Source organism: Plecotus auritus (genome assembly GCF_963455305.1).
Source record: "Plecotus auritus genome assembly, chromosome: 3".
In the NCBI taxonomy this organism is placed as follows: Eukaryota; Metazoa; Chordata; class Mammalia; order Chiroptera; family Vespertilionidae; genus Plecotus; species Plecotus auritus.
This window is the reverse complement of record NC_137772.1, coordinates 108,234,266-108,247,566: the sequence shown is the minus strand read 5'-3', so window position 1 is coordinate 108,247,566 and position 13,301 is coordinate 108,234,266. Positions and strand designations below refer to the sequence as shown.

The 13,301-nt window shown below is 40.8% G+C and overlaps 1 protein-coding gene across 3 annotated transcripts in view; it reads right to left on the bottom strand.

Moving 5' to 3' along the window:
• The window catches only part of PROSER1 (proline and serine rich 1), a 70,625-nt gene that overhangs the window by 43,453 nt on the left and 13,871 nt on the right, over window positions 1–13,301 (bottom strand). For all 3 annotated transcript variants that reach the window (XM_080659395.1, XM_080659396.1, XM_080659397.1), the window contains 4 exons: window positions 5,826–5,936; window positions 4,103–4,186; window positions 2,601–2,679; window positions 1,922–2,017 (listed from right to left, as the gene is read on the bottom strand). In XM_080659395.1, coding sequence (XP_080515521.1) covers window positions 1,922–2,017; window positions 2,601–2,679; window positions 4,103–4,186; window positions 5,826–5,936 — 370 coding nt within the window. The remainder of the gene's footprint in view (window positions 1–1,921; window positions 2,018–2,600; window positions 2,680–4,102; window positions 4,187–5,825; window positions 5,937–13,301) is intronic.

The window sequence follows — 13,301 nt, the reverse complement described above, 5'->3', positions numbered from 1 at the left end:
TAACCAATGGACACAGACAACAGGGGGGTGAGCACATGAGTTGGGGGTGGGGGGATAATGGAGGAATAAGGACACATATGTAACACCTTAATCAATAAAGAAATAAAAAATAAAAAAATCATAATAAAAAACATTAAATAAATAAAAAAGAAATTTTGAGTCTCTGGGAAGGCAGATAAAAAGTTAGGTTCTACTCCTCCCCTAAACATACATACATATATATATATATATGTATAAACAGGTTATATGCAAATTAGCAGGGCGTCACGACTGGCTCAGGAGGAGGCTGCATCACAACCGCTCAGGAGGAGATGGCGCGCACAGATGGGCGGGAGGGGACTGTGTGGCACCCTCAGCCCCAGCGGACACACAGCACAGGTGGGAGCGTGCTCTGAGCGGCCGCGGTGCGGCTCGGAGCACACTCCACCCCAGTGGACACACACTAGGGGTGGGGATTTGTTACCAGCGGCTGCAGCGCGGCTCAGAGCACGCCCCCACCCCAGCAGACACACACCTGGGGTGAGGGCGTGCTCCCAGCAGCCCCGGCACAGCTCGGAGCACACCCCCGGTGGGTGGTGGCAGCGGCCGGAGGGAAGCCGGTGCTGGAAGTCAGGGGAAGGAAGGCCTATTCGTGCATGAATCCTTGTGCATCAGGCTTATAGTATAAAAATAAATGGCAGTGGATTAAAAGCTACACATTAAAAAAGAATTACTATAAAAGTAATTAGAGAATGAATATAGATGATATTTTCATACTGTTGGGATGAGGAAGGGTTTCCTGAGCAAAAAATAAAACTCAGAAGAGTCAAATAAGTAATAGCTGATTAAAATAAAAATTAAACTTTTGTAAAAGACACAAACTATCCCTGACTGGTTTGGCTCAGTGGATAGAGCGTTGGCCTGCGGACTGAAGGGTCCCAGGTTCGATTCCGGTCAAGGGCATGTACCTTGGTTGCGGGCACATCCCCACTAGGGGGTGTGCAGGAGGCAGCTGATCGATGTTTCTCTCTCATCGATGTTTCTGGCTCTCTATCCCTCTCCCTTCCTCTCTGTAGAAAATCAATAAAATATATTAAAAAAAAAAAGACACAAACTAAAACGTAAGCTAAATCAGCCTTATTAGATTGGCAAAAGTCAAAATATAGATAATATCCCATGTTGAAAAGATGTGAAGAAACTTTACACTACATACTCTCACTGGCAGGTATAAATTAGTACTCTTTTTGGAGAACAGTTTGGCAATATCTGTCTATAATAATAAAAGGGTAATATGCTAATTAGACCGGACAGCTTCCAGATGTCATTCCGTTGTCCTTCCTGACGAAGCCAGGGCCTGAGGGAAGCCAGCCTGGGTCCCGGGTGCCTGCAGCTGGCCCGAGGGAAGCCAGCCCGGGTCCCAGGTGCCTGCTGGCTGCCGGAGGAGGGAAGCCCGCGTCCCGGGTGCCACAGAGAAACAGTGTCAGCATCCAGGGTAAGGAATGTCTACTCTTGCATGAATTTTCAGGCATTGGGCCTCTAGTATAGAATAAAATATTTATGCTTCATATCCCATGTTCCCAAGGAAAAGATTAACTGGCAAGTGCTGGGGGAAAGAGTTTAAGCCCCTCTAAACAACCCATTATAAGATTTTCTTCCCCATTGTATAAATAATTTGTTCATTAAGACAATTACACTTTTTCTGCCGAAGTTTCTTGCTCATGAGAAATGATTCTTATTTCTATAGCCCACTCGTGTTCACACATGTAGTCGAAGAGCGCTCTAGGAAAATCTCCATATCACACTCGGATTCATGGCTCTTAGTTTGTCAAGACAATGGTGCTCCCTCTTTTATGACACACCATTTCAAACAACTATCCTTTCCAAGTGTACATTCATGTATGAATAATTTATATATTTTGAATACCCCATAACATTAGTTTACCTGTTCCTGCTGGATTAGGAGTATATGGAGGTGGAGGGGGTACACCAGGAGCTATGACATTGGCTAATGGTACTAGACCTGCATTATTATAAGCACCTAAAATAAAAACATAATAGAAAAATATATAATTTATTATCATTTTGTGGCTAGGAGTTCAACTATATTAATGCATCTATCTAATTTATTTTTAAAACTGCAATATAATAGAGTTGCATTTTACGTGAAGGTTTGGTACTGGATTAGGTGAAAATAGAGCAAATAAGATAATTAGAGATTCTTATTTCCAACACTGCATGCTAACCCCAGGCATAAGCTCACTAAATGGTATGGCAGGCAGAACCTGTCATACTTAAATTATTGTAAGTGCAGTAAGGATGCCTTTGAATACCAATTATCAAAAAGAGATTCAAGATGATTTACCAAAGAGAAAACCCATGATAATAAATAAAGTCAAAAAATAATCTATAATTCATTTAGCAAAAGGAAAATATCCTAAATAAATTGTCTGCTGCATTGTCGTAGACCAAGACACTAGTTAAGCTGACTGTGGGTAAGTTAACAAATCACAGAACATTTTATAGGTGCTTGAGATTTCCCAAGTACATATACCAACACTTACTTTCAATTTAATAAGTAAAGAGCAAAATGAAAAAGTGTAAAACATGAAAGAACTCCTTACTTGGTGTAATAGTTGCATGTGGCCGACATGGAGGTATTGGATAAGGAACGGGTTTATGTGGATTGTATGTTGAAGGAGGCTAAATGAGGGGGCAAAGTACAGCAGTTAGAAGTAAATCAACTAAGCACTCTATTGGCAAAACAAAATGTAACTTGTTTCAAAATATTTAGTCCTGAGAGGCTAAAAATGCCCAGCAAAGCTAATGCTACTGGACCAACACATGGCACAAACAAGGAAAATTTATTTGCTTTAAAACATGTAGTTCCTATTAAATTCCAAAGGTAGACCCGGCCTTAGATTGCCACAGAGGTGTTTATTTTTTATTTCAGCATCAAATCGTCTCCAGTGAAGGGTCAGATCTTATCCCAAACAGCCAATTTCTCTCTGATCTGCCTAATTTAATTCAAGAATTCTTACCTCTTCCTAAGTAACAAAAGAAATTCTCTAGCTTTTGGAATTAAAGCTACCAAAGAACCTTCAAAAATCCTCCAAACTTATTAGGAATGCATTCATCTTACCCTCTTTTCCCCTTTTGCAAATCAAAAACAAAAAACAGTTTTCTTTAGCATTCAACATGCTGCCAAATGTAGCAGAATGTAGCCTGGAATTATGAATTCAGTATTTTAGTCTTTTTTTTTGCCTTTTGAAATACACAAATCTTTTATCTTTGATGGAACTTATGTAAATAATAAAGAACTTAAAAGAACTGGTCTCTAGAGAAGCAGAGGTATCTGAAAAGCTAAGCCAAATACTGTACTTTTATGATGAGAGAGAGAGAGAGAGAGAGAGAGAGAGAGAGAGAGAGAGAGAGAGAGAGAGACTCATATGAATGAGCAAGTACACCTGTTAAAGGGAGTGTATACTTATATTCTTGATGCAGAAGGGCTCTACTGACAATAAAGGACCCAGATTCTTTCTAGCTCTCATAATGGCAGTCCTATATGATGCATTAGTCTTGTGCAAAAATTCTGATCTGTAACTATTTTTCTATAAACAACTGCCATGGGCGTTATCAGGTGGACAGGAAGGAACTGCAAGGTGGCCATGTGGAGGCCTGCAGTACTTCAATTTTAATGATCCTTCAAACCACCGGTTGTCTTCTGTTCAATTTATATTCCAATCAATTATTATCACTCCCTTGAAAATATTCTTAATCTCCTTTTGCTCTGTCTTTTTTTACTAAAGCTAATACTAATTTGGCCAAACCATAATCTTAAAGTGAACCCTCCATACTTTATACCTCCAAAGGAACAGCTAAATGTGGCAGGAGAAAAAAATAAAAACAAATTATATGTTTTCACTTTAAAACAAAACATTAAATTCAAAAGGGCCCTTAGCACTATTAACTAAATATACTATATTGTCCTAGGCCATGCATTTCCTGAGGGATTTTAGTATACTTTGAACTTCCCAACACACAAAAAAAGAATTTATGCTTTGAACAGACAGAAAACTACATCTAAGAGTTATGACCTGTTTCATCATTTATTTTCTAAACATACTGGTTTAGATGGTCCAAGAATCCGTGCAGCTATTCCTTTGCCTTCATTGGTACATTCTTCACCATCTTTTTTCAAAGGGGTTCCCTATAAAAAAGAAAAAGAATTGAGACTTTTAAGAAACCCTAAAGCAAAAACAAAAAACCCTCACTATATAGGCGTATCTCATTTTATTGTACTTTTTGTTTATTGCACTTCAGATATCGCATTTTTTACATCAAAGGCAAATCTCCACCAACAAAAAGATTAAGACTTGCTTTATTGTGGCGCTTCCTTTATTGAAGTGGTCTGGAATTGAACCCACAATATCTTTGAGGAATGCCTGTATTATAGTGAAGAAAAGGACCTGGTAGGCATTTAAAGACTTGGATTTCAGATTCAATCCTGCCCTGGATGCATGACCCTGATAAATTCCTCATCACTCCTCTGCCACGGAATCCTCAAAACAGGTACAGGGGTCCTCAGAAGTACACACATAATAAGAGAACAGGATAAAGCACACTTTAATTATTTTCCCTCCCAACAGGTGCAACCAGAAATAGACTTCCAATGCTATAGTATATGTAAGAATCAAAGAGTACCTATATTACAGTTGAAACATGATGACAAAAATATGGTGTTCTCTATAAGCATTAAGCATGATAAGTTTATATTGTACAAAAGCAAATGAGACCTTACTCAAGGCTGCTATAATTAACAGACCAGAATAAGTTGACTACTACACTGTGTCACCCTAATAGTGTGTGTCCCTAAATGGTTGGAAGCCAACTTCCAAGATGGTGCCCAGTGATCCTCACCTCCAATATGCTCTGTTCAGTCCCCTTCCAGAATGAATAGGGCTAACCTGTGCAACACACAGGATATTCCAGAAATGATGGCATTTGACTTCCAAGGTTAAGTCATACAAGACAACACAGATTCCACTTATCTTCTCTTAGATGATTGGCTCTGGTGGAAGTCAGCTGCCATGTCATGAGGTACTCAACCAGCACTATGGAAAAGTCCTTATGATAGAGAACAAAGACCTCTTGCCAACAACCTACACTAACTTGCCAGGCATATAAGTGAGCCACTTTGAAAGTATAGTCTGGAGCTCCAATTAAGCCTTCAGATAACTGCAGCCTCATGAGAATCCCTGAGTCAGGACCAAGCTAAGCCATTCCCAGATCCCTGATTCATAGCAACTACATGAGATAATAAATGTTTTCTGTTTTAATCCACTAAGTTTTAGGGTTATTTATAACACTACAATAATAAACACCATTCTTTGAAACAGTTAGCTTACAAAAAAGCTTAGAAACACTGGATGATATAAAAACAAGTTTCTTTCTTATTAGACTTCTCAGAGTCTTTATTATACAATGAGATTTTCCAGGAAAAAAATATTGCATGTAGTTTTCCAAACATACTTAACTGTGAAACTGAGGAATACTGAGAGATGCTCTTATACTAAATGTAAATCAGTGCTTCTAAAATACTTGGAAAAATAAAACAAAGCAAAATCATCTTCTTTGCTATTTGGCTTGTTCTTCTGTACATTTTACAAAAATATTTTAATGTAGTTTATATATCAACTTTCAATATATGAATTAAGTTGCTGACATAACAAAATTCCTTTTCTTTGTGGAAGCCTCATCAACTTACATTTTCTTTAAATATCATAACTATGCTATATTTCATGTTTAGCCACAAGAAGTTTCAGATATAGCTATAAAAGTATGCTTACTGGGAAAATTCCATTTATGCGACTAGGTTTTCCTTTGGGATATGGATTTCCTGGGATTGTTCCACAGGAAGATATCATAGCATGAGGAGCTTTGCAGCCTCCTTTGAAAGCCTGTAACATAAAAAAGAAGAGAGTGGTAAAAAAAACACACACAAATAAACTTATAAAATTAAGTATCCTGGATTTGGAAAGTCCTGCTATAAAATATGAATTAAGGAACAGCATCCCATTCAATCTGTTCTTATATCAATCAGCACTTATAATGGTAAACATGACCAAAATTAGTAAGTAAAAATCACTTTATTTAAATGGAGTTATTAAAATGGTAACAAAGTTTTTAATGTCACAACTAAGACTTAAAGATATCTTCACAATGCATTTTGTAAACTGTGTGCAAAAATGTCCATTTACTATTGAATATGTTCCATTTTTCCAATGACCAAGATATAACATTGTCCAACTCTATAATCACCAACCTCATGATACAGACAAAGCACAGAGATCACTTAGATGAAAGAAACATGGTTTCCATTCTGAAGAAGTTTATAACTTAAAGGAGGAAATAGAAACAACATGGGGCATGGGGTGTCTAAAGAGCTGTAATGTTAAAAAAAGCAGAGTGTTCAATTTAATGTTACATAACTTTGATATATATGGAGGGATGGGATTTTGGTCTGATTTAATATTTTATCCCCAGCTTCTAAAACGATGCTTAACACATATTGAGTTACTGACCAATAAGTACTTATTAAGTAAATGAAAAATAGTATATGTGATATACATTCCAATAGATTTATACTATGTTATAGGAATATCAAGTTATGTATAAATAGTTATATTTAAAAATATGTATGATATTCTATATACTGTTGTAGAGATACATTAGTTGTATACACTGTGTGGCCAGATTAATATGATCTCTGAACACATAATAATCTGGCCACTCAGTGTATATTCCTATATAATAAAAGGCTAATATGCAAATTGTCCCCTCGACTAGGAGTTCGACCAGCAGGCAGGCCGGCCAACTGCCCATGTCCCCTCCCTCTGGCCAGGCTGGCCGGACCCCACCCATGCACGAATTCATGCACCAGGCCTCTAATTATACACACACACACACACACACACACACACACACACACACACACACTGAGTGGCCAGATTATTATGTGTTCAGAGATCATAATAATCTGGCCATTCAGTGTAAATTCATTCACACATATCATTAGCTATATAATTCAGCCTACTACTAATATGCCAATCCTAAAAATCATCTCAATTTTGGAATATTATGAATAGTACCAGGATAAATGCCCTTATATATTAATTTGTACTTTTCTATTTATTTACACAGAATAAATTTCTAAATAGCATTTGTGGGTTAAAAGATGTGAACATTTTAAAGGCTCTTCAAGTTTACCTTCCAGAAACACTGTACATTGACCAGAGGGACTATTCCACAGAACACTAAGACCCAGATTATTTCTGAGAAAGAAATGACATGATCAGAATGTTTTATTATGAAAAAAACTACAGCAGAAAATTCTTGATGCCTTAAAGAACTTAGTCAAGGAAATCAATGAAGAACTTATTAAAGTAAAGAAATACGGGCTCACAGAAAGGGAAGTCCTCATAACTTCTGGCTGTAAAAACCAGTGGGAATTGTGGCTGAGTGAGAAGGAGGGCTGCTGGAGTCCCAGGCAGTTCCTTTTAAAGGGCCTGTATATGGACTTACTCCAACTCACACCCTCTGAGTACTAGTGCCGGGGAAGCAGCTTGAAAGGAACCAGAAACATATGGGGAGGAACTGAATTGTTTAGTATCAGGCCGAGAACTGAAGGGTCAGCTTTCTGCCAGAAAAAAAGTACTGACAGAGGCCACTGTTCCTTTTTCTGAAACATTCCTTCTCTCCAAACAGAGCCAGCGGGTGGGCACCATATCTGAGTCTCCATCAACCTAGCTAACACTGTCTGCCCTAACCTGGTAATTCCCTGAGACCCCACCCCACCCAATTGTGGGCCCATCCAAGACATTTCCAGTGGCTTTTCCATACCAATGGTCTCTCTTGCCTCATGCTTCAGACTTTACTAAAACCTATCAAACAAGCAGCATCTGGCTTATGTTTATGCTGTACCTCTTGCTAAGTGGCCCCAGGCCAAGCACTAGTGGCTGCTGGACTTGGTTCGCAGCTTGGCCTCTCCTGGGCACCTCCAATCCCAAGACAAGTAACAGCCATCTGCGGATCACTCGGTAGCTTGAGCTAGGTGGCCCCAGGCAAGGCACATGTATTAACTGACCTTGCTCCTCCTGGGAGGCCCAAAGTCAGTGCACCCGATGGACAGCTTCAGATCACACCAGATTATACCACCCTACCATCTACACAAGGGACACACTCAGGTGCAGACTCCGGGAACACCAAAGCCCCAGTGAAACAAGTCCTACTCTGTAGGATCAATTCAATTGTAGTCACAGAAGGTACTCGCAGCCAATTCCTTCCAGTGACACCAATAGCATTCATGGCTCCACTACAGCAGGACAGTGCACACAGCACACACAGGGGTGCATCTGGAACACCCAGCTCCTATGACTGGGAAGGCTGAGCCAGGGCCTACAGGACAAGGTCACTCTATCAAGTCCAGGAGATGTAGCAGCTCTACCTAATACATAGAAACAAACGTAGGGAAGCAGACAAAATGTGGAGACAAAGAAACAGGTTCTAAATGAAAGAACAGGAGAAATTTCCAAAATAAGAAATTTTCAAAATAAATGAAATGGAGGCAAGCAAACTACCAGATACATAGTTCAAAACAATGGTTATAAGGATGCTCAAGGAACTTATTGAGTGAGAGCTTCACAGAACTTAGTGAAGTAGATACATTCTTTTAAAGATCAGAAAGAAGATAAGGATGTTTACTCTCACCATTTCTATTGAACTTGTACTGGAGGTTTTAGCCAGGGTAATTAGGAAAAAAATTATATATATCTTTGCAGATAACATGATATTGTATATAGAAAATCCTATATTGTATGTAGAAATTCTTTTTCAACAGGACTTTCAACTTCATGAAAAAGGACATAGAAAGCAGTCAGAAATGAAGGATATACTATAATTGAAATAAAGAATAATTTACAAGGAATTAATGGTACAGCAGATGAAGCTGTGAATCAAATCAGCAATTTGGAAAATAAAGAAGCAAAAAACACTCAATCAGAACAACAAAAAGAAAAAAAGAATGCAAAACAACTGAAGATAGAGTTGAGGAAGGATAGTAAGAAGCGCAGAAAATTCCGTGGCAAGTGGAATGAGGAAACTAACACAGATAGCTGAACAAACTGGCCAAACTATTTATAGCCAGATACAAAAGATCACCATCCTAGAGATAACATCTAGGCCTCAGTTGTATTTCCATTCCAGTCCCAGAAAAGCTGATGAATATTCTATTGAGACCCTCCCCTAAAACTTTCCTAAACTCCCAGCCTTACACCATCAAAATGAAGGTTCTAGCACATGCTCTCCCTCCCAGAAGCATACCCACATCTTTCCCTTTCAAAGCCTATTTTTCCCCCCACAGGCATGCATCAACTAAACTCTAATGGACCCCACAAGACTTGCAACCAGGGGAGCAATGGGCAGCAGCAGCTAATCCCAGGCAAGCCCCGTGAACCTGTCTCCAGGGCCCCCTCTCTTTGAATTTCCAGTGAGCTGACAACAGTCCAGCCCACACATTTATTTCCTATAACATTTCTAGATAGCCAAAGCAGCCCCTCCTAGGCTCTCCTATTGCTTCTTCTATCCTAAGCCCTTCCTTCTTTCACTGTTGCTAACTTTAATAACTGTACTCTCAAAATCACCTGAACTCATATTATGAAATCTTTTCTGCACAAAATCCAGAACCCACACACTACCGGCCAGCCCTAGGAAGAACTGCTGCAGGCTGGACTCCTTTCCAGTAATAGTGTAGAGAGCCTCTGGAACAACTTCAAGTGTGCCAACACTGCATCATGGGGGTATTGGAAGGAGAAGAGAGTGAGCAAGAAATTGAAAACCTATTTGAAGAAAAAAAAAATGACAGAAAACTTTCCTAACCTGGTGAAGGAAATAGATGTATAAGTCCAGGAAGCAGAGTCCCAAACAAGATGAACTTAAAGACACCCACACCAAGACACATAAATTAAAATGCAAAAGGTTAAAGACAAAGAAAGAATCTTGAAACCATCAAGAGAAAAAGATTTGTTAGTTACCTGCAAGGGAGCTCCCATAAGACTGTCAGCTGATTTCACAAAGAAATTTTGCAGGCCAGAAAGAATGACAAGAAATATTCAAAGCAATGAACAGTGAGAACCTACAGTAAAACCTCAATATAACAGACTAATTCAGGTGAGGAGGTGTCCATTAAAACTGAAAGTATGTTATATAATAAAGTAGTTTTTATGAATGCATATGTTAAAAGATTTACAAATTAGTTGACCTATTTTTACTTATGTAGAAACATTTCTGTAATTAAAATTATGTATGGAAAGTTTAATTTCACAGAGTTTTCTATATGTATTACAGTAATTTTAAACTTATACTGAATAGGTCTAGTAAAAGTGTGCATTCACCAGTCACTGTTAGTAAACAAATGCACATGGCTGGGACATGGCTTAGCACAAAAAGGAACATCAGCCAGCAGAAGTTAACACTGCTGATGAGAGTCATGCCATGGGTCAACCAATTACTGCATATGATGTGGTGTGATCACGTTCTCATCATTCGCCAAACATTGTTTACAAGCAGTGACCCTTGGATTTAAATATGTAGATTATAGCTCTGGATATGTAATATTTATGTCACTGAAATTACTACAGCTTTTTTTCCAACATATGACCTATTCACTGAAATTTATAAAAGTAGTAGTGAATTAATAACAAAAAAATAACGTGTTAATTTAATTATAAGCAATCTTGGTTAAAAGCATTTAAAAAATAACAGGGTGTTAATTTTCACATATGACATACAGACTGGAAATTTTGTCTGTTAAATCAAAACTGTGTTAAATCAAGGTCTGCAAAATCGAGGGTTTACTATATGTAAACCAAGATCACTCTATTCAGCAAAGCTATCAATTTAGAATCAAAGAACATAAAAAGAGCTTCCCAGACAAGAAAGAGAAAGTTAAAGGTGTTAATCACAACCAAACCAGTATTACATGAAATATTAAAGTATCTTCTTTAAGAAGGAGGAAAAGAAAGATAAGACATATGAACAATAAATTGACAATCTACACTAATAAAAGAGAAACATGCAAATTGATCGTACCTCTGCTACGCCCACAAGCCAGGCCCACCAGCCAATCAGGAGCGAGTATGCAAATTAACCTAACCAAGATGGCTGCAGCCATGGAGCAAGCAGGAGGCTTGGGTTTTCCCGGCAATGGAGGAAGCCAAGCTTCCGGCAGCCCTGGCCTGCCCTGGCCTCCACTCGAGGCTACAAAGTTTCAATTATAGAAGATAAATAAATCCCAGATACCAGGACCTCCACTTGGGTCGCCGGGGGGCATGGCCGCCCTGCAAAACCACCACAGGACCCTCGCCCAGGCTGCCCCATGCCCCAAGGGAACCACCACCCTGATCTGGGACACCCTTCAAGGCAAACCAGCTGGCCCCCACCCGTGCATCAGGCCTCTATCCTATCTAATAAAAGAGTAATATGCAAATTGACTGTCACTCCAACACACAAGATGGCTGCCCCCATGTGGACACAAGATGACCACCACAAGATGGCCAGCAGGGGAGGGCAGTTGGAAAGGACCAGGCCTGCAAGGGAGGGCAGTTGTGGGCGATCAGGCCAGCAGGGGAGGACAGCTGGGAGGGACCAGGCCTGCAGGGGAGGGCAGTTAGGGGTAACCAGGCTGGCAGAGGAGGGAAGTTGGGGGCGACTGGGCCTGCAGGGAAGGGCAGTTGGGGGGGACCAGGCCTGCAGGGGAGGGCAGTTAGGGGTAACCAGGCCTGCAGGGGAGGGCAGTTAGGAGCAATCAGACTGGCAGGGGAGCAGTTAGGCATCAATCAGGCTGGCAGGGGAGTGGTTAGGGGGTGATCAGGCTGGCAGGCAGAAGCAGTTAGGGGCAATCAGGAAGGCAGGAAGGCGAGCAGTTGGAAGCCACCAGTCCTGAATTGTGAGAGGAATGTCCCAGATTGGAGAGGGTGCAGGCTGGGCTGAGGAACACACACACCCCCGTGCATGAATTTTGTGCACCGGGCCTCTAGTAAGTATATATTTATCAACAAGTGAATCTGAAAAACAAAATAAATGAACAAGCAGAGCAAAAACAGATTCTTAGATATAGAAATCATTTTTGACAGCTGCAGATAGGAGGGAGACTGGGAGGATGGGTAAAAAAGGTGAAGGGATTTAGAAGTTCAAATTGGATATTACAGAATAGTCATGTGGATGTAAAGTTCAGAATAAAGAGTATAGTCAATAATATTTGAATAACTATATTTGGTGTCAGATGGGTATGAGTTCTAACAGGATGATCACTTAGTAAATTATATAATGTTTAATCACTGGGGTGTACACCTCAAACTAATATATTACACTAGAGGCCCAGTGCACGAAATTCGTGCACTGCAGGGGGGGGTACCTCAGCCCAGCCTGCACCCTCTCCAATCTGGGGCCTCTTGGGGGATGTCCGACTGCCTATGGGATCAGGCCTAAACCGGCAGTCGGACATCCCTCTCTCAATCTGGGACTGCTGGCTCCTAACCACTAGCCTGCCTGCCAGCCTGATCACTTCCTAACAACTCCCCTGCCAGCCTGATGAACGCCTAACTGCTCCCCTGCTAGCCCGATCGCCCCAACTGCCCTTCCCTGCTGGCCCGGTAACCCCCAACTGCCCTCCCCTGCTGGCCCGGTAACCCCCAACTGCCCTCACCTGCTGGCCTGATAGCCCACAACTACCCTCCCCTGCTGGCCTGATCGCCCACAACTACCCTCCCCTGCTGGCCTGATCACCCACAACTACCCTCCCCTGCCAGCCATCTTGTGGTGGCCATCTTTGACCACATGGGGGCAGCCATCTTGTGCGATGGTGTGAGGATCAATTTGCATATTACTTCTTTACTATATAGGATGTCAACTGTAATTGAAAAAAAAAAAAGGCATTAAAATGTGGGCTTAGGCCAGGGGTAGGCAAACTTTTTGACTCGAGGGCCACAATGGGTTCTTAAACTGGACCGGAGGGCCGGAACAAAAGCATGGATGGAGTGTTTGTGTGAACTAATATAAATTCAAAGTAAAGGAGCGGAGGGGAGAGCAAGAGAACCGGATAGAACAGCCGGATCCAGCCCGCGGGCCATAGTTTGCCCAAGGCTGGCTTAGGCCCTAGCCAGTTTGGCTCATTGGTTCAAGTATTGGACTGCAGACTGAAGGCTCCCAGGTTCAATTCTGGTCAAGGGCATGTACCTCAGTTTTAGGCTTGATCCCGGCCCCAGTTA